This window comes from Caretta caretta, chromosome 27 (assembly GCF_965140235.1).
Source record: "Caretta caretta isolate rCarCar2 chromosome 27, rCarCar1.hap1, whole genome shotgun sequence".
NCBI lineage: Eukaryota > Metazoa > Chordata > Testudines > Cheloniidae > Caretta > Caretta caretta.
In genome coordinates, this window is record NC_134232.1 from 15824289 (window position 1) to 15843757 (window position 19469).

At 54.4% G+C, this 19469-nt stretch overlaps 2 protein-coding genes across 5 annotated transcripts; both read left to right on the forward strand.

The window, feature by feature from the left end:
• Window positions 1-6313: 6313 nt before the first annotated feature.
• Window positions 6314-13292, forward strand: LOC125626725 (glucose-6-phosphatase catalytic subunit 1-like). Its single transcript, XM_048830075.2, has 5 exons — window positions 6314-6565; window positions 8226-8335; window positions 9483-9588; window positions 10048-10163; window positions 11361-13292. Exons 1-5 carry the CDS (start codon window positions 6336-6338, stop codon window positions 11870-11872), a joined length of 1074 nt encoding a protein of 357 aa, XP_048686032.1. The 5' UTR covers window positions 6314-6335; the 3' UTR covers window positions 11873-13292.
• Window positions 13293-14703: 1411 nt separating this feature from the next.
• On the forward strand, window positions 14704-19082 carry LOC125626705 (glucose-6-phosphatase catalytic subunit 1-like). 4 transcript variants are annotated; one of them, XM_048830042.2, is made up of 6 exons: window positions 14704-14927; window positions 15734-15843; window positions 15938-16043; window positions 17684-17803; window positions 17963-17973; window positions 18586-19082. In XM_048830042.2, the coding sequence occupies exons 1-6, from the start codon at window positions 14704-14706 to the stop codon at window positions 19080-19082; spliced, it is 1068 nt and encodes a 355-aa protein (XP_048685999.2). The 4 variants fall into 4 exon arrangements, with proteins under 4 accessions (XP_048685999.2, XP_048685997.2, XP_048685998.2 ...); XM_048830040.2 differs by lacking the exon at window positions 17963-17973 and having other exon boundaries at window positions 17684-17805; window positions 18553-19082; XM_048830041.2 differs by lacking the exon at window positions 17963-17973 and having other exon boundaries at window positions 17684-17805; window positions 18589-19082.
• Window positions 19083-19469: the final 387 nt, after the last annotated feature.

A 19469-nucleotide genomic window follows, 5' to 3' on the forward strand; every position in this document is an offset into this window, starting at 1 on the left:
TAATGACCATTAGTTTCTGATTTTGTTTCTCAAGGTACAGCAGCGTAGCCAGCACGGAGGCGTCCCCAGGGCAGGTCTCCCATGGACGCTGTCTCTGCCCCGGCCCAACCCACAGCCTGCGCCCCAGTTCCTGCCACTTGCCAAGAAAACGCTTCTTGTCAGCAATAATCCATCCTGGCAGCCGGCTGCTGCTTCCAGGAAACTCCATAGACTCAGGGGCTGAGTGCCAGGCCAGCGCCGTGTGTGTGGGACTCCAGGTGTGAACCCCGCCCCCTGTACACTGTGGCTGCTGAGGGGGGCGCTGGGTGCCAGAGCAGGGGCTGGCTGTATCCTGGACACGCCCCCCCTCAGCTCTCAGCCCCATTCCTGCAGAAGCACCTGCGGCGAGGCAGCTGCAGGGCTGGCCCAGCCTCTGGCTGGCAGGAGAGTTCTCCCCACACTCAGCCCCCTGTTCCCCATGCAATCACAAACCACCCCATGGAATTGGAGGGGCGGGTTGCCCTGGAGATGTCGGCGGGTTAGAATTTAAAATCCTGAGGTAAAATTCCCAGGGGCCAGTGCCTGGCCCCCCAGGCCCATGGACCAGGCAGAGGCTCCCGCCCTCCGGTGCCCGGTGAGGTCGGAGATCCTGGCAGCTGTGAGAACAGGGGTGGCCCAGGGGTCAGGGCACCAGCCTAGGGCTTGGGAGATCTGGGTTCACTTCCCTGCCCTGCCACAGACTCCCTGTGTGAGCTTGGGCCAGTCCCTCAGCTGCTCTGTACCTTGGGTCGTTCCCAGCTGTGCAGTGGGGACAACATCCCAGCCCTCCTTGTGGGGCTGAGCACAAACACAGTCACGACTGGCATGTGCCCAGATACCTGATGGATGGGGGCCAGCTCAGTACCCCGGGTAGAGCGATCAGGAGCCAAAGGGCCCTGGCCTCGTCTCTGCTGGGCAGCCAGGGGTTTGCCAAGAATGAAAGAGCCCCGAGACTGATGAAAGGATCAGAAAACTGGCCTTAGAGTGAGAGATCCCAGGAGCTCAGTCTCGTTAGCCTGACAACGAGAAGGTTGGAGGTGACTTCATCAGAGTCTGCCGGTACCTACAGGAGGCATGAATATTTGATAATGGGCCCTTCAATCTGGCAGACAAAGGTCTAATTCGATCCCGTGGCTGGAAGTTGAAGCTAGACAAATTCAGACTGGAAAGAAGGTGGGTGGTTTTGCACGCAAGAGTAACTAACCACTGGAACAATTTACCAAGGGTCGTGGTGGATTCTCCAGCACTGGCCATTTTTAAATCAAGATGGGATTTTTTTTGCAAGATCTGCTCTAGTTCAAAAGGAATTATTTGGGGGAAATTCTGTGGCCGGGGTTACACAGGGGGCCAGACAAGATGATCACCGTGGTCCCTTGTGGCCTTGGAATCTAGGAATCCCCCAGCCACGGTAGTTAGTGAAATCTTAACAAATACAGGTTCCTGCCTGGCTTGGGTATTGCCCAGCAGAAGGGCAGAGAGAGCCCCTAGGGCCTGAGCTCAACTGCTGGGCTGCCTGCGTCATTTAACAGTTAATGCTGAAGGCCAGGAGAGGGATTTAGCTCCCAGAGCTTGTCCCCAGATCAAATTAGCTGCAAAGCAAACTCACTAGAGAAGGCCAGTGTGGAAAATGGAGCCATCCTTGGGGCATTAATCTGCTCAGGGCCAGGGTCCCCTCCCGATCGCTCAGATCTCAGCCTCGCAGCCTGCACGGAGCTGGGAGGGAATGGCCCAGCTGGAACTCCTTGCTTTGGGCTGAAGGATTTAGAAATACTGGCTATTTTCAAGGGCTTAGCCATAATGCTGGTTCACATTCAACACCCTTACGGCTACTCTGTCATTTTGGGTATAGCTAATGGGTGGGTGTGTGGGGGTCTGTGGACGTTTTGGGGTCAGAATAACAGACACAGCGTCGGGGTGCCTTAGGCCAGGTGCAAAACACAGGCCCAGTAATGACAAGCGTATTAAGCAATTCTAAAGTGCAGTGGGGCTGCACAGGTGTCCCGGCGATGGGCAGGCTTTGGACCTTCGGGTGTGAATGCCCTTCTTTTGTACATTTGCTCCAGTGCGAATGTCCTACTTGGAACAAGGGAAAGGGCTAAGAAAAGTTAAATGTTCTTTTAAGGATGGGTGGGTTTAGTAATAGTAGGGCAAGGGGCTCAAGAGGTGAGCTGAAGAACGCTTTCCATGGGACAGATCGTCCTGGGCTCTGCTCAGTCACGTGGCATCCCATTGTAAGACAACCATGGAGTCCTCCCACTGTACTGCATTGCAGGAAACCCTCCGTCCAACCCCCGGACAATGGGAGAGGTTCTCTCCTCCCCTCCTTGCAGGTGAAAGAGTTCCAGAGTTCAGCTCCCCGTAGGCAGCTGCTCTACGATACATAAAGAAGAACTCAGTGCAGCGCCTACCTGTCAGTCAGCTGGGGGCTCACTTGGCAGATGTGCTACCCCTGGAGTCCTGAACATAGAATCATAGAATCTCAGGGTTGGAAGGGACCTCAGGAGGTCATCTAGTCCAAGCCCCTGCTCAAAGCAGGACCAATCCCCAACTAAATCATCCCAGCCGGGGCTTTGTCAAGCCTGACCTTAAAAACTTCTAAGGAAGGAGATTCCACCACCTCCCTAGGTAACGCATTCCAGTGTTTCACCACCCTCCTGGTGAAAAAGTTTTTCCTAATATCCAACCTAAACCTTCCCCACTGCAACTTGAGCCCATTACTCCTCCTTCTGTCATCTGCTACCACTGAGAACAGTCTAGATCCATCCTCTTTGGAACCCCCTTTCAGGTAGTTGAAAGCAGCTATCAAATCCCTCCTCATTCTTCTCTTCCGCAGACTAAACATCCCCAGTTCCCTCAGCCTCTCCTCATAAGTCATGTGTTCCAGGCCCCTAATCATTTTTGTTGCCCTCCGCTGGACTCTTTCCAATTTTTCCACATCCTTCTTGTCATGTGGGACCCAAAACTGGACACAGTACTCCAGATGAGGCCCCACCAATGTCAAATAGAGGGGAACGATCACGTCCCTCGATCTGCTGGCAATGCCCCTACTTATACAGCCCAAAATGCCATTGGCCTTCTAGGCAACAAGGGCACGCTGCTGACTCATATCCAGCTTCTCGTCCACTGTAACTCCTAGGTCCTTTTCTGGAGAACTGCTGCCTAGCCATTCGGTCCCTAGTCTGTAGCGGTGCATGGGATTCTTCCCTCCTAAGTGCAGGACTCTGCACTTGTCCTTGTTGAACCTCATCAGATTTCTTTTGGCCCAGTCCTCTAATTTGTCTCGGTCCTTCTGTATCCTATCCCTACCCTCCAGCGAATCTACCTCTCCTCCCAGTTTAGTGTCATCTGCAAACTTGCTGAGGGTGCAATCCGCACTATCCTCTAGATCATTTATGAAGATATTGAACAAAACTGGCCAGAGGACCGACCCTTGGGGCACTCCACTTGACACCGGCTGCCAGCTAGACATGGAGCCATTGATCACTACTCGTTGAGCCCGACAATCTAGCCAACTTTCTATCCACCTTATAGTCCATTCATCCAGCCCATACTTCTTTAACTTGCTGGCAAGAATACTGTGGGAGACCGTGTCAAAAGCTTTGCTAGAGTCAAGGAACAACACATCCACTGCTTTCCCCTTATCCACAGAGCCAGTTAGATTAGTCAGGCATGACTTGCCCTTGGTGAATCCATGCTGACTGTTCCTGATCACTTTCCTCTCCTCTAAGTGCTTCAGAATTGATTCCTTGAGGACATGATTGGCTTGGGGCTGTATTTTATTATTATTAATAATAAAGTGGAAGATATGTACAGTGAGACCAGTGACCGTATGGGAGGGCTCCTCTGGGCAGCCCAGTCCCCTGTGCGGGAGGGGGAGACCCAGCTGCTGTCCCCTCTCTGGTCACTGGCATCTCCTGAATGAGCCCAGTGTTGAAAGTAAGGACCAAAATATGGGAGATGTGTATACACCTTGTACTGTGCCCACTTACTTTGAAGTTTCATTGTTATTTGTGAAGCGTCAGGGTTAGGGTTAAAGGCACAACAAGATTGGCTCAGACACACGTTTTCCTTTAGCAAACCTGGCTCGCATGTGGCTCCACTGTTTGTGATGGCTGCAGGTTTCCTGGATCTGTAGGGTCTGGAAAGCCACCTTGGTCTCAGTGAGCGCTCAGTGCTGACATAGATAAACGCCAGCATGGAACAATCAACATCATTCATATGCGGGTGTCTGCCCTGCTCGGTAGCTGCTTTCACAGACGTGCGTGATTGCTTTGTGCTGTGCTTTGAGCTGACTTCCTGGAGCACAGGAAGGGAGATAGAGCATATGGAAACACATGGTCCTGCAGGGTATATGGCAGGAAGCTAGATGGGAAGCCCTATGGGGCATGCTCTCCGCCTGGGGCTGATATGGGGATGGCCCAAGAATGATTCTGTAGCTGTTGTTTGAACAGAGTTCATCCCCTTTTACCATTTAACAACCTCACACTGTCTACCTCCTTGGTCACTCTTTCTAGTGCCCCCACTCTGTAGCGATCCTTCCTGCCCCCCCATACACTCCACTGTGCACACCCAGCCTCCCACACATGCCAACTCCACACATGCTGTTGTGCAATAAAACCTTCTTTGTCTCTTTTCTTGATTCCAGCCTCATAAAAATGTCCTGTGGCTCCTTTAGGAGGGGGTTCAGGCAGCACAAGGGTGTGTGGGTTGTGTGCACGGACAGGGCCCTGCAGTGTAGCCAGAGGAGAATGGGTTCAGTGGTACAGTCAAGGCAGTTTTGGAGACTTGGGTTAAAATCCTGTTTTAGGTCCCAGAAAAGAGAGTGAGGTTAATGAGGCTCACTCTAAGCCCTGGTGGACACATGTCCACATCACCCTCTCGTCTGACATGGTTTACAGTCTCTGCTCAGGAGAGGCTTATGGCCACAATAGTAGGAGAGGGGGGTCCATGTCAGGTTTGCGGTGCACTGGCAGAGCAGAATTGGGCAGCCAAGGACTGGCCTAGCAAGGGGCTACAGGGCTGGGCACACTGACAGTAGACACACAGAGCTATGGGGGGGGTGAAATATGGAACACAGACACACTCCCTTTTCTTATCTACCAAGTGACCTCTGGTCCTTCAGTTCTTTCTTTAAAATCCACCTCTTCCTGGAATGCCTCCTGCCTTCTGCCCACCAGCAATCCTGGCAACCTCCCTTTCAGAAACGATTGTTCTGGGGCTTGCCTTTGTTTGCCTTGTCTATCTTCGATTGTAAACTCTCCAGCGCAGGGAATGGTTCTGATATTTATAGGATACTGTGGACATTTGTCACATAAGTCCATTTTAAAATAATAACACCGTCACTAATCCTAATGAAGCCTGCACAGTCTGAGCCCACTGTACCCAGCTCCACCCAAAGATAACAGCTCCTCATTGTCCCAAACAATTAAATTCCTGATCTCATTTTACAAAGTACAAAACTGTGATGTAGGAATATTCTGAATCCTGCAATGTGCCAGAGGGCATGAGGTATCTGCCCCTTTCCATCCACCCCACCCTGCTGCCAAGGTCGCCATAGTCATTTTGAGTAACTGGCTGGGTTTCTGTGAGGGGTCTAACAACTGATGATAAACAACTGACTTGTCCCTGCTGCTTCTCGGCAAGGCAGCTGACTCGTACTCTAAAATAAAAGGTATAAATTGTAACCTCCTGGGGCGGGGACTGTCTCTGTGGTCTGTGTTCGTACAGGGCCTAGCAATGGAGCCAGGTGCACGAATAGGGCTTCTGGGGGCTCTTATTAATGCTAATAATAATAATTAATAAAGCCTATAATCATTTTTCCGAGAAAACGAAGCACATAGCCATCGTCTTTCAGGGCGACCCATTCAGCACAGACTCAGGGGACTTTACATCCCACAGGAGAGATGGGGCCGCATCACAGCACACCGCCTGATTTAGTACTGTATTAAACACACAGTTAAGATCCCTTTCCTGACCCTTCAGTCCCCGTCCTGGAAGCCTTTCAGCAGCTGGAAAAACAGCAAAAGCTGCAAAAAAGAAAGTCTAGTTTTTCCCACCAGTGCTAGTGGGCTAATGATTGATTTGAGCAGATCACTGAATTGCTGAGACAGAAGCCTGGAGCAGGTAATTGTGTCAAACTCCTGTGAAGTAATGTTTGCTGAGGAGCTTTGGTGCTAACATGTCTTAACTGGGGGAACGTCTTTGAAAAGCAAATGTAATCTGCATCCCAAGCAGTATATAACCAGCCAGCCCAAAAAGTGAGGGGTCACATTCCGTCCCAAAGCCCCAGCCCTCTCCCCCCTGCCTGAGCTACAGCCATGGAGACAGGAATGGATTTTATACACAGCTCTGGAGTCCAAATGACTCGCTACCTGCAGGAGAACTACCAGGGCTCCCAGGGCTGGTTCCTCTTCATCTCCTTCGCTGCCGACCTCCGAAACACCTTCTTCATCCTCTTCCCCATCTGGTTCCACCTCTGCGAGGCGGTGGGCGTCAAGCTGATCTGGGTGGCCGTGATCGGGGACTGGCTCAACCTGGTCTTTAAGTGGTGAGTGTGTAGGCCTCATTGCCAAGGCAAGGCCCAGGGTTATATGTCTATAAGAGAGACAGGGAGGGGCACACTCATGTTAATACACCAGTGCACTCACACACACTCACCCTCATGCACATGTTCACATGAGATACGTTACTATTGTTCGCTAAACAGAGCCTATGTTACAAATGAAATGCATTAAAGGGGCTGTCTGTGTATTTTTAAAATTAAGCCATATAAAAATGCATTTTCCTGAGCACTTGAGTTAAACTGATGTAATTTAATACTAGAAAGAGAAGCTGCCCAGACGGGCCAGCAGGGTGCTGTTGCCCGATTTCCTCTCCATACCATGTTTGATTTATTGCAGCTCTGGGCATATCAATCTTACTGTAATTTACGAAATGAGTGATAGAGGCGGTCAGCGAGACAAGGTGCGGGAGGTAATAGCTTTTATTGGTTCAGCTTCTGTTGGTGAGAGAGGCAAGCTCTCGCGCCCCACAGACTCTTCCTCAGGCAGGGGCAGGTTTGCTGGGGGTCAGGCTGCAGGGTGCGGTGATTCTGCAATGTTTGTCTTGTGGTATCAGTTAAACCCAGCTCTTGAAAGACACCATGACTATTGGCACTGTAAAGAGGCCGAGGACTGAGGCCATGTCTACACTACAGCCATAGCATGGGCCCATAGCTAGCCTGCATGACCCCATAGCGAAGACATAGACCGCACTGACAGAAGGGGTGTTTCTGTTGCTGTAGAAACACCATCTCCCCAAGCAGTGGTAGCTAGGGCAATGGGCACATTCTTCCTTTGACCTAGCTGTGTCTACACGGCAGCTTAAGTTGGTGTCACTGTGTCACCCAGGGGTGTGGATTTTTCACCCTCATGAGCGACATAGCTATGTCCACCTAAATGTTATGGGTAGAGCAGGCATCAGTAGGCCCTGGAGACTATACTTGCCTCTCAGCCCCTAAAGCAGGTCAGGGCTGAGGCGCAGTAGCAGGGGCAGGCTTGCACTGTCGGCGAACAGCAGACTGTCTGCGATCAGAGCTGTCAATCCAGCACCTTTTACCGGCAGGAAATTCACTTTAAACCTGTTAAAAACATCCTGTTCCCTTCCTGTCATGGCAAATGCCAGGCTGTGCAGGCTTGGGTGGGCGGTACACGCCATCTTTCAGCAGCCCAACAGTGCATGTAGCGGTCATCTCAGGCGGGTTAAACCAGACACTGCCCAGCCGGCCTCCTCTCCTCCAGCATAGCCAAGATGTGATATATTTGTCCCAAAAAAATGCCATCATCGTGCATAAACAATCCCCAGCCTGGCCTTGACCCAGAGGCAGAGACTGCTGAATAAAATAAACAAGCTGTTCAGGGAGGACAAAATGCTGGTTAGAGACCTCGGGACTTCTAGAGCATTTCTTATCAACCAAAGTGAGATAATGGTCAAAAGGCAAATGGCGGTTCCAGGAAGAGAGCAAGAGCCATGTGCAGAGTTTGCTTCCCGTGAGAACAGATTAACCTGAAAAAAATTTTCTTGGAATTACACCCTTTCCTGGCTAATGAGCCCAAACGTGATTTTGGCACCACTTGGAGTCCTCTCCGAATGAACTGGTTGTGCTGGCCAAGAGGAGGGGGGCGGATGATGCCTGATTTGACCATGTCACCCATTGCATTTCACTGCAGGATTCTCTTTGGGCAGAGACCATACTGGTGGGTCTATGAGACCAGCTACTACGGCAATGCCTCCACCCCTGTGATCCAGCAGTTCCCTGTCACCTGCGAGACCGGCCCAGGTGAGCAATCCCCCTTGTGTAAAACAAACACATCCTCCACTGTGCATATGCAGCACACAGGAGAAGCCTGACAAATGCACAGCATGGACACCAGTCACTGTACCCACAAGCAACCATTAGCCTGTGGTTGTTAATTAATGTAACGCCCCAAAGGGTGCTAGGTGCTCTGCCCTAGCACTTTACCCCAAGAGTCATCCTGCTGAATGACCACTGATTTCTACTGGGATTAAGGTGCTTGGAAATCAGACCCTGAATTCATGCCCATTTGCAGGCCTGAGTCGGTTCCTGCACCACACAGGCTCCGTGCAGTGCTGGGAGACAGGGCAGCTTGTGCGCCTCACTGGCCTAGGTGTCCGAGTCTTAGTTCTAAGGGTGAGACCTTCCCGAGGGCAGACCACACTCCCAAGGGAGGTGGTGGGAGCGGCATGGGTGGGAAATGGGCCGCGCGGCCCTACCAGTGCTATTCCAGCAAACCTCCTGGCAGAGGAGTCTGGGTTGTCTGGACTCTAGCAACCTCAGCAGCCTCCTTTGCTTAAAACTCGTCTCCCAGCTGCAGCCTGGCAGCTTGGGGGCAGACTCTGGACTGCAGCCTCTCCCTGCATTGAGCCTCCAGGTCTTTCCTGCATGGCATCCCTAGAGGCCAGACTGGATTCCAATCCCCAGCTTGTGATTTTGGGGGCCAGAGGGACACACAGACCAAAATCAAGCTGTTTTTTTTGTGAGCAGAGCCCCCTTCTGGCTGCCCTCCCCCCACATGCTCTGGTTCCTACCTAACCTTTCACCAGGGGTGGGCTGGAACAGGGCTGCTTGCTCCAGGTGGCTGTCTGTCTGCCTACCTGTTGATCCGATTTATAACACAGTCAAGCGCTCTGGCTCTCTGGCCTGACCTGGAATGGACAAAAGAGTTAAAGGAGCAGCAGCCAACACCCAAGGTATCGGGGGGGCTGAGACTGTGAAAGGGAACGATGTCTAAATAGTTAAAGTCCTCAGGAAAGGCCTCACAGAACATCAGCCCAGGAAGCCTGTAGCAGGCGGCCTGGGCTAGAACAGGCTGTGAGACGATTCCCTTCCGTTCATTCAAACTCTCCAGCAGATGGTTTTCTCTTCACTGAGCTTACTGCAGGCTTCTCCCAACTCTCCTCCACAGGCAGCCCCTCTGGCCATGCCATGGGCTCAGCTGGAGTGTACTACGTGATGGTGACAGCTCTGCTTAGCACCCTGCGTCGGCACCGGAGATCTCCCTTCCAGCAGCAGTAAGGATCCAGCTCCGCCCTCGCGATGGGTGCAGGGGCAATTCCAGGCAGTGGCATTAGCTCTGGGCAGAATGAGCTCCAGCTAAGCCCAGGCGTGTGCAGCCCCTCTTGGCTTGGCCGTACTCTGACGCTAGCCCAGCACAGCTCCCCGGGTTGGGCTCTTGCCCGCCAGCCCCTGGCTGTGTCAATGTGCACATTGGAGCTGCGTGGGGGAGACCCGCTGATGGGTTCGGTCCCCAGCGTGGGATTGAGCCTCCCCCTGCAGCAAGGCACTGGGACGGCCTGGTTCAAATCTGGCAGCTGCAGGACTGGGGCCTGGGGTCTCCATCCCAGATGCTGCTGCTGTGTCTGTCCGACTGAAATGTCCCACAAATCTTACTTACTGAGTAAATGGTTTATCGCGTCCCCCCCACCAATCCCACAGCTCACTGGCTGCTGTGTTCTCGCTGCTTGTTGCAGGTGCCTGCGGGGGGTGCTGTGGATGTCATTCTGGGGGGTTCAGGTGTCTGTCTGTCTGTCCAGGATCTTCCTAGCAGCTCACTTCCCGCACCAAGTCATCACGGGCGTCGTTTCAGGTGAGGTGGTGCTGCCCGGGCAGTTCCCTGGATTGCTCCCCGCACCGCGGGGGGAAAGGGTGGGTGGGCTGGATGCAGCGTGGCTCTGGGAAGTTTCCATGTTATTCCCCTGTAAGAGACCAAGCGCTTCTGTTGTCAGCGGTGGGAAACCAGGGTGCTGCCCAGCAGGCTTGCAGTCCGGCTCAGCAGGTGTGGGGTTAAAGCCCGAGCGACTGGCTGTGGCTCCTTGCCATGGAAGGGGCACAGCGCTCTCTGGGCCAGGCTGGACGCGAGAGGGGCAGGGAGCGATGGAGACAGGAGCTGGGTGGGGAGAGCCTGATTGGAACTGGGCAAGCGCAACGGAGGGACAAGGGGGCTGATGCACCAGGAAGGGAGAAAGGGACCCTCTGAACCCCTCCTTCTCCCTTGCCCAGTGCTGGGGCTGGGGGGAGAGGGTGTTGGCTCCTAATTATCCGGCGTCCGATAAACAGCGGAAAATGGGCCTGGCCCCAAGCCTGTGCCAGGCTTTTTGCTGGAATTTGGCCGAGCAGCTAATGACCCCAAAGCCTAACAGAGACGGGGCAGCCGGGATTCCTTGGTCCATCTCCGTCCGCTTCGTGCCGATGTTATTATCGATGTGCACTGCGGGGACACCCCCCAGCTGCCCTGCACAAACCAGAGACCCGGTGCCTGTCCCACAGAGCTCACAGCCTCTGGGCCCGGCTGGGAGTCCTGTGGGGGTTGAGGGGCTCGGAGTCCGGCCCTGCAGAAACAGGCCGAAGGGAAGGAAAAGGGCAGGATGGTTATGGCTCGGGGCATTGTCATGGTAACAGGAGCCCCGTTTCTTATGGCCTGGCTGCTGCTCCCCCCCTCGACGCCGGACCTGTTGTCTAACTTCGCCCCTGTCCGCCCAGAGGCTCCGCAGCCAGGCCGGGAAGAAGGCCCCGTTCTGGTGGAAATGAGAACCATGGCGTTGCTGAATTGTTCCTGCAGCGATTGTCTCTTAGGTGGCCTCGGAAGGCCTTTAACCGTTTCTTCTCCCCACACTTTGCAAACAGGCCGGAGCCTTGCTGTCAGCGGGTAACGGCAGCCCGGGCAGCCCGGGCATCGTGTCTGTTGTGTGAAGGAGGGGGTTGGGCTTAGTACCTTGACTCCTTCCTGCATCGCTGACACGGGCGGGTGCCAGAGTGCCGGCTTCATGTCTCTCTCCCTTCTCAGGCATGGCAGTGGCTGAAGCTTTCCGGCACATCCCCGCCATCTACAGCGCCAGTCTCCGGAGGTACCTGGGCACCACCCTCTTCCTGTTCAGCTTCGCCCTGGGGTTCTACGTGCTGCTGAAGGCTCTCGGTGTTGACCTGCTGTGGACCCTGGAGAAAGCCAAGAGGTGGTGTGACCGGCCGGAGTGGGTCCACATTGACACCACCCCCTTCGCCGGCCTCCTCAGGAACCTGGGGATCCTGTTTGGGCTGGGGCTGGCCCTCAACTCCCAGATGTACCTGGAGAGCTGCAAAGGGAAAATGGGCCAGCAGCTGCCCTTCCGCCTGAGCTGCATCGTGGCCTCGCTCGTCCTCCTGCACCTCTTCGACTCCTTCAAGCCTCCCGCCAAGGTGGAGCTGCTGTTTTACGTCCTGTCCTTCTGCAAGAGCGCGGCCGTGCCCATGGCTGCCGCCGGCCTCATCCCCTTCTGCGTCGCCCAGCTCATCAGGAGGCAGAAGGAAAAGCTTTTATAAGAGAGAGCAGAGCTGTGTGGGACTGCCTGCCTCTAGTTCCTAGCCCTGACATCCAGGCCTGGGACTGCTCGGTGGTGCTGTATCACAGAGCCAATAAATTGAGTGTGGCATAGGCTGGCTCTTCCGTGCCAGCTGCACAAACTACATGGTCTTGAAAGATGTAGAGAATTGTCTGAGAGGTGGAGGACGGATGAGGCCAGAGTCCTTTGAACCTGCACTCAGTCTGGCTCGGAGGGGGTTTTTGGAGGTGAGGGTTTGCTTTACACTGGGTGTCTGAGAAAAGAAGCATGGTTTGGTTTTTACCCTTGGCAGTAGGATGTGGTCCTGACCCCGGCATGGTCCTTGCACCCCCACGCACACAGCAGTGCCCATGTCCCTCTGCTGTATGCTAAGCAGAAAGAGAAGAGAATTGTAGGAAATGTACAACCTGGGGCTCTCGCTGAGGTGCTGAGACACGTGACACAGACCTGTGCAAAGCCTTAACTCGGTGTGCAGTGAGTGAAGGGCGATTGGCTTTTGCAGTCATCATGGTGTCCCAGTTTTGTGTCTTTGTTCTCAAGGCTTTTACACCAGCATAAACCTGGAGTAACACCATGATGAATCTGACCCTTACAACCTCTGCAAATAATGTGTGTGTCACCTTTCTGAAACTAGTGCCCCCTCTGTGTATCCCAGCATGCACTGGGCTTGTGCTGTCACCCTGGAGTGAGACATTTACATTTGGATTTTGCAGGAGATACAAGCTGTAGCGTTTGCTTCCGAGGAGCTCTCAGCTGGTGTTGGCAGCTGTTTCATGCAGCCCTTGCTACCAGGTTTCATGAGTGTCTCCCTGCCCTCACCAGCAGGCACATGAGATCCCAGACCTGCTGGGAAATAACCAATCCTGAGGGTCATATCTCAGAACTCCTGCCCAGTTGGGCACAGGTCTGCCCTGATCACTTATGGGCATGAAAGTTCCTGCTAGAGCCAATTTATGGTTTCTTTTCAAGCTGTTACTGGCTTGAGGTTTCTTTGCCTGAGTTACTCAGACCTAAGTGTTTGAAAAGAGACAATAAGTGGTAAGATCTGGGGCTCAACTGGAACAGTGAGATGTGAACAGGGTTTATTTTCTCTGTTATCTCCTGTTACTTCTCCAGCAAAGTGTCACAAGAGGATTTGATGGCATGCACAGCCCTGACCTCCACTCTGATCCCACTGTGTCATTAACTGCCCCTCACTGCTACTAATTGAGCTGGTTTCCTGTTTGCGGGTAACTGCTGCAGGGACCAGTGTGGGAATCCTGAGTGTGCCATGGGCCGCTGCTGTCTTGCTTGTTTACGCTGGCTCCTTCTTTCCCCACGGATGGGTTGGGGTTTCTCTTCCCGGGTAGTTAGTTTCTGTATTTCCCCCACTGTTTTGGCGATTAAATATATCTCACAAATCACATTGTTTGGGAGGTTCCTTTTCCCTTGGCTTTTTACCATCAAACATGTACTCTTTTGCCTCAGGCCTTTACACTGGTCCGTCTACAAGTCACCTCCTAAAGCCTAATGTTTCTGCCGCTGGGATCACAAGCATCTGGCCTGCCTCAGCCTAGCAGAAAAAGTGCAGCTGGAGAAAATATCTCTGTGTTCTTGGTGCATGTCATGTTCCCTCATCTCAGTGGAGCACACATCTCTACAGCCGGGAATATTCTGGGTGCTCAACAAAGAGCAGTATCAGCTGCCTCCCAACTAGGGAAAAGCAAAGAAGGGAGAAAGGGATGGAGTTACACTTGGCTCATTCACTTCTCTCTCAGTGGACACTGGGCTGCACACGTTCTGTGCACACATGTCCTTTTCTGGGAATCCTAGCACTACATGACACACTTCACAGAGCAACCCAGAACTGTCAGCCAGCTGGTGATCTCAGTTACACTCCGGGCAAATCCAGAGCAAACACGTAGCTTCAGTGGAGTCATACTAGATTTACAGTGGTAGAAGTGAGATCAGAAGTTGGCCCAGTATGCATTTCTGCCTCATGTAGACACGTTCTGTGGGAGGCACATTTTCTGTGCAAACTGGGACTGTAAGAGACCAGGGTTTGGTCTCACCTTTGCAGCAACAATAAACTGGACTTGAACTCAGCCGCCTCCCTCAGCCCAGAGGTGTTCGTGCTACCAGCTGACGCATCTTGACCTGGAGAAGGTCTAAGAGGTAAAGCAGGGCGTAGCTGCATTTCTATCTCTGGGCAATCTGCATTTGACCTGTCAAACAAATGAATAAATACAAGTAAAACAACCTGCTTTACCCAAAGCCCAACCTGCAGCTTTCGGGGATCAGTGTAACTCCATTGCAGTTGATGGAGGTAGGCCCAGTTATTCCAGTTGAGGGTTTGACCCTTACCGTGCATTTAGTCTGAACAATCAGGAACAGACTTCAGAGAAATGGGACATTTTCACGCCCTCCCGGTATCTGTTTTCTAGCCCATCATTCTCCTGGAGAGGCAGGTTAACATTCAGGCAAACCTGTCTTTGTTTTTAAAACAGTGACACCAAATTAGCTCGTTGCAGCTTTTGTGCAATTCTCTGCCTTACTCCCCAACTTTCAGCCCTTTCCCCTAGTGACAACCACATGCCCAGAAATAACCAGAGGGAAACTCTGAAATGAGGGATATTGATTCCTGGGGATGATGGTGCAGGCAGTTTGCTCCAGATTTCTGGCTCTGTCAATAGTTTTTGGCAGGGGTGGCTCAGGATCAAAGGTTGCATGTGTCATAAAAGAGTGTAGGCTGGCAGGGTATAAGAAGCAGCTGAGTTCACCAAGCTGTCAGTGCAAACAACGGGATCCAAAGAGACACAACCAGGAGCCATAATGGACCTGCTGCACAGTGCTGGGGTGCAGGTGGTACAGTACCTGCAGGAGAACTACCAGGGCTCCCAGGACTGGTTCCTCTTCATCTCCTTCGCTGCCGACCTTAAAACCACCTTCTTCATCCTCTTCCCCATCTGGTTCCACCTCTGCGAGGCGGTGGGCGTCAAGCTGATCTGGGTGGCCGTGATTGGGGACTGGCTCAACTTGGTCTTTAAGTGGGGAGTGCGGATTCTGACAAGAGGTTGTGGGGTGCTGCAGTTTGGGGTTGTTTCCACGCCCTCCCAGAGTCTGATGTAGCCTCTCTGAGGGGAAGGCTGGGTTTGGGATTGAGGAACAGGGTTGGGAGTCAAGACACTTGGGCTCTGTTCCTGAGTCTGCCACTGTCTAGGTCTGTGACCTTGAGCAAGTCACTTTACCTCTCCATCCTCAGCTTCCCCCTCAGTAAACTGGCACACAGGTTTCGTGAAGCTCAATTAATGTGTGGAGAGCACTGTGAGTTCTTGTGGTAAGGAGCTGAGCTGATGCAAATTGCGGGTGCAATTGTATTTGGCTATCAGCTAGGAAGGACAATTTCCAAAACCCACAGCCTTGTGCTTCGCTCCAGCAGCTCCTGGGCCAAAGGCACGCTGAGCTCTGCAGCAGCCCCCCTCTCTGCACATGGGGGGAACACAATGGGGCCCCTACAGGGAACACATGGAGGCTCTTTGTCTACTCACAGCACATAGGACCAAGATGCTTCCCCAGTGTCTGTCCACAGCCTGGCTTCGTCTGCAACCATCCGTTCTGTTACTGTGGCCCAGGAGCAGCACCGAAAAGCAGAGGCTGGTGCTGAATTAATAAGTGAGTTGAAAAGGCAAGAAGAGTAAATCATGCTAGCTATGGTGAGCCAGCACTTTGCACCTATGGCGTCCTCCCGACAGGCTCCATGTAGGGCAGCCAGTGCTCCTCCACCCCCGGGAATCTGCGCTGGGGTGTATGTGACATGCCCCAGGCCGCGCACTGGCATGGCCATTTTCTCCTTTCACTGCAGGATGCTCTTTGGGCAGAGACCCTACTGGTGGGTCCGGGAGACCGGTTACTATGGCAACACCTCCACCCCTGTGATCCAGCAGTTCCCCCTCACCTGTGAGACCGGCCCAGGTGAGGTTCCCACTATTGCACCCCTCAGATTCACTGCAACTGCCTCCCTGGCTTCTCTCCCTTCTAACTGGCCGGGACTGGGTCTTCTCTGCAGGAAGCCCCTCAGGCCACGCCATGGATTCTGCTGGAATCTACTACGTCATGGTGACTGCCCTGCTGCCCGGCCTCCTGGGCACCCAACACAGGTCCTGTGCAGCCAGGTGAGCAGTGCCTGGTGGCCCGAGGGCCTTCCCGTGGCTTGGGCCCGGCTCTGTGTTAGCTGGAACGGGACAGGTTTTTACTGCCCGTGATTTGATACCTATAACAGGGTGACTGTCCCCCTAAGGGGACTAGGGGTCAGTCAAACCCTGCTCCACAGTGTGTCCCTTTGGGTTCCTGGGACTGTGGGAACAGAGGAGGGCCAAGGGAAGGGCATAAGCAGGTGTCGGGGCGTGGGAGGGAGGGAGATGGTCTGTCCTGGATGAACAGTTAGTGCTTGGGGAAAACCCAGGCTAGTGTTTCTTTAAGGGCCCAGGACCAGAGCCTGGTAGTGCAGGTGGGATGGGTCCCTTCTCCCAGCCAGCTGGGAGCAGCCCTAGGAAGGAGGGTGCTGTCTCCTCCCTCATCACAGGGGACACACCAGCAAGGTAAGGAGCCTGCCTGCTGCCCTCTCCCAGCCCAGGTGGTGAAAGGGCTGAGCGCAGAGGGAGAAGCAGCTTGAAGGCTGTAACTAGCCTGAGTCAGCGCGGTTCTGAACTGGGGGCTGAGGGAGGCCTGAGGGTGCCGGAGGGCTGGACTTGCAGGCCGAAAGAAGAGCTTAGCGCTTGCAAAGAGAGGTAAGAAATCGGGCTCCACAACAGGGGCTCCTGCGCTCGGTGCTGGGGTCTGGGCGTCAGTACAGAGAGCCCAGAGGGAGCCGAGCTGGCGGGGCCCTCCCAGGCCACACGGGGGGTGCTCTGCAATGGCCCCCACCCACACTCCATTTGGGTGAGTGAGCTGAGTCAGCCGATTCCACCTGCTGCTGCAGCCCTGGGGAGGGGATTGTTTCACCCTGCGGAGGAGGGTCCCACGGGTGACAAGGCACAATGGAGGATGACTAATGGCATTGTGGGTAAATGCCGCCCCTCCCCCCAGTCAGCATGTATTCCTGCTACCCCCACCCCCCAGATATTCTTCCCGTGTTAGGTCTGTGACCAGGAGATATGTGAGAAGTGGGATGTGTGAAGCCCCCAAGAGCTGGAGCAAAAGGAAATATCCTGGGGCTTTTCGCAGCTGGAACAGCAGCGCCCACTGCAGCTTCACGGCTAGTTACCGCACAGCGACTGGCATCAGCGTCAGTGAGATCGAGTGGCTCACAGCTGAGACGGGCCCAGCACAGGGGAGGTGCCTCTCGGCTGGCAGCAGATCTGCATGGGTCCAATCAGCCAGCCCAGGGGAAAGCCCCTTTCGCCTGAGCTGCTGCAGCATGCAGGAGGCACCAGGCATGGGAAAGGCCTTGGCTAGCTCGCTCGGTTGCCCTAACATCTGGGCTCAGGGGGGCTGGAACAATCTGTACAGTGGGGGTGCTGAGAGCCATTGAACCAAACTGTTTACCCTGGACACAATGGAAACCACTTCAAGCCAGGGGCTGCCGCGGCACCTCCAGCACCCCCAGTTCCAGCACCATGTCTGGGCCTCGTGGCAGACGCATTCAGCCCATAGACTCAGTCCCATTTGCTAGCTAACAAGACGGGCACTCGTGCTGGGATGGTTGCTCCTGCACACGCAGGCTCCCTTCATTCACAGGCCGCTTGTGGCTTTATTCAAGTGCTTTTGCACTGTGCGCCCATGACCTTCCTGGCTGGCTGTCTCTTCTTCGCAGGTGCCTCCGCGGCCTCCTGTGGCTAGTGTTCTGGGCCGTGCAGGTCTGCGTCTGCTTGTCCCAAGCCTTCCTAGCAGCTCACTTCCCCCATCAGGTGATGGCAGGTATCATCTCAGGTGAGTGTCAAGGCTGCCTCCCCCTCACATCACCCGCCAGCTCTCCAGGGCCCAGTGACCAGAGAGATGATATTGAGCCCTAGATAGCCTGTCCTCTCCTGCTTGGAGGAGACGTCCATCCTCAGCTCTGGGATCACCATGTACTCAAAATACGATGGCAAAGCGCAGGGACTGGTGAACGTCTTTCCCCAGGTACCCACGTCTGCAGTGTGGAGAAGCAAACACACAGCATAGTGGGCTTGGCCTCCCCGTGCACGGCTAATGCCATCAGTCAGTGCTGACATGATGTCACTGCTTTGCATGGTGCTTTAGAGAGCGAGTGAGTGAGCACACGCCAGGGTCACATGCTAACCAACGGGCAGCTGCAGGCCCATTGCACAGAAGGGAGGGTCCCAGTTCTCTGCACATCCCTGTTGTTAGTAGTGACTTTGGGTGACCTGGGGCTGTCACTGCATGTGCCTAGCACCTGGTACCAGGAGCCGGTTCCTGCTGCTTCCCCAAGGCCTCTCTGCACTGAGCCCACCCGGTACATTTTGCAGCTAGGCCTGTTTGCTGCTCAGTGAGACACCTGTGGCTGGCCCGGGCCAGCTGACTCCGGCTCATGGGGCTCGGGCTAAGGGGCTGTTTAGTTGCAGTGTAGACATTTGGGCTCTGTCTGCAATCTGAGCTCTGGGACTCTCAGACCACACAGGATCCTAGAGCGCGGGCTCCAGCCCCAGCCCGAACATCTGTACACCGCTAACTGCAGTGTAGACATACCTATGGAGACTTTTCCGCCCCTGGCAGAAGCATTTGACCACATCCCCGCCATCTACAGCGCCAGTCTCCGGAGGTACCTGGGCACCACCCTCTTCCTGTTCAGCTTCGCCCTGGGGTGCTACCTGCTGCTGAAGGCTCTCGGTGTTGACCTGCTGTGGACTCTGGAGAAAGCCAAGAGGTGGTGTGACCGGCCGGAGTGGGTCCACATTGACACCACCCCCTTCGCCGGCCTCCTCAGGAACCTGGGGATCCTGTTTGGGCTGGGGCTGGCCCTCAACTCCCAGATGTACCTGGAGAGCTGCAAAGGGAAAATGGGCCAGCAGCTGCCCTTCCGCCTGAGCTGCATCGTGGCCTCGCTCCTCCTCCTGCACCTCTTCGACTCCTTTGACCTCCCCACGGATAGAGAGCTACTGTTCTACGTCCTGTCCTTCTGCACGAGCACCGCTGCCCACCTGTGTGTGGTGGCACTCATCCCCTACTGCATTGCCCAGGTGCTCAGGAGGGGCCACAAGAAGATGCTGTAGCTGACCTGCAAACTTGCGTCGTAGCTGCCGAGCCAGGCTGCTCTTTGGGGCAGGGGAATGTGCTCTGCAGGGCTCCCCCTTCCCTTTCCCAGGGCCGTAACAGGCCTCCCAGCACCACGGACCTCACAGCTCCGGGTTACGTGATCAGCTCACACGCACAGCTCAGTGCCATGGAGTGGAAGGGAAAGTTCACTGTCTCCGGTGTGGGAAAGGAAGCGAGTGGCTGTCACGCACCTCAGTGCTGGCACAGGGCCTCCGGGCCCTTTGCTTTCACCTCTGGCAAGACAGGGAGAAATATAATTGGGTCCTCGTTTGGCCACAGCCCCTGGCCCAGCCCAGGCTGGCACAAATGGTAACCTCTGCTCTAGAGAGCGAGTGGATAATGGG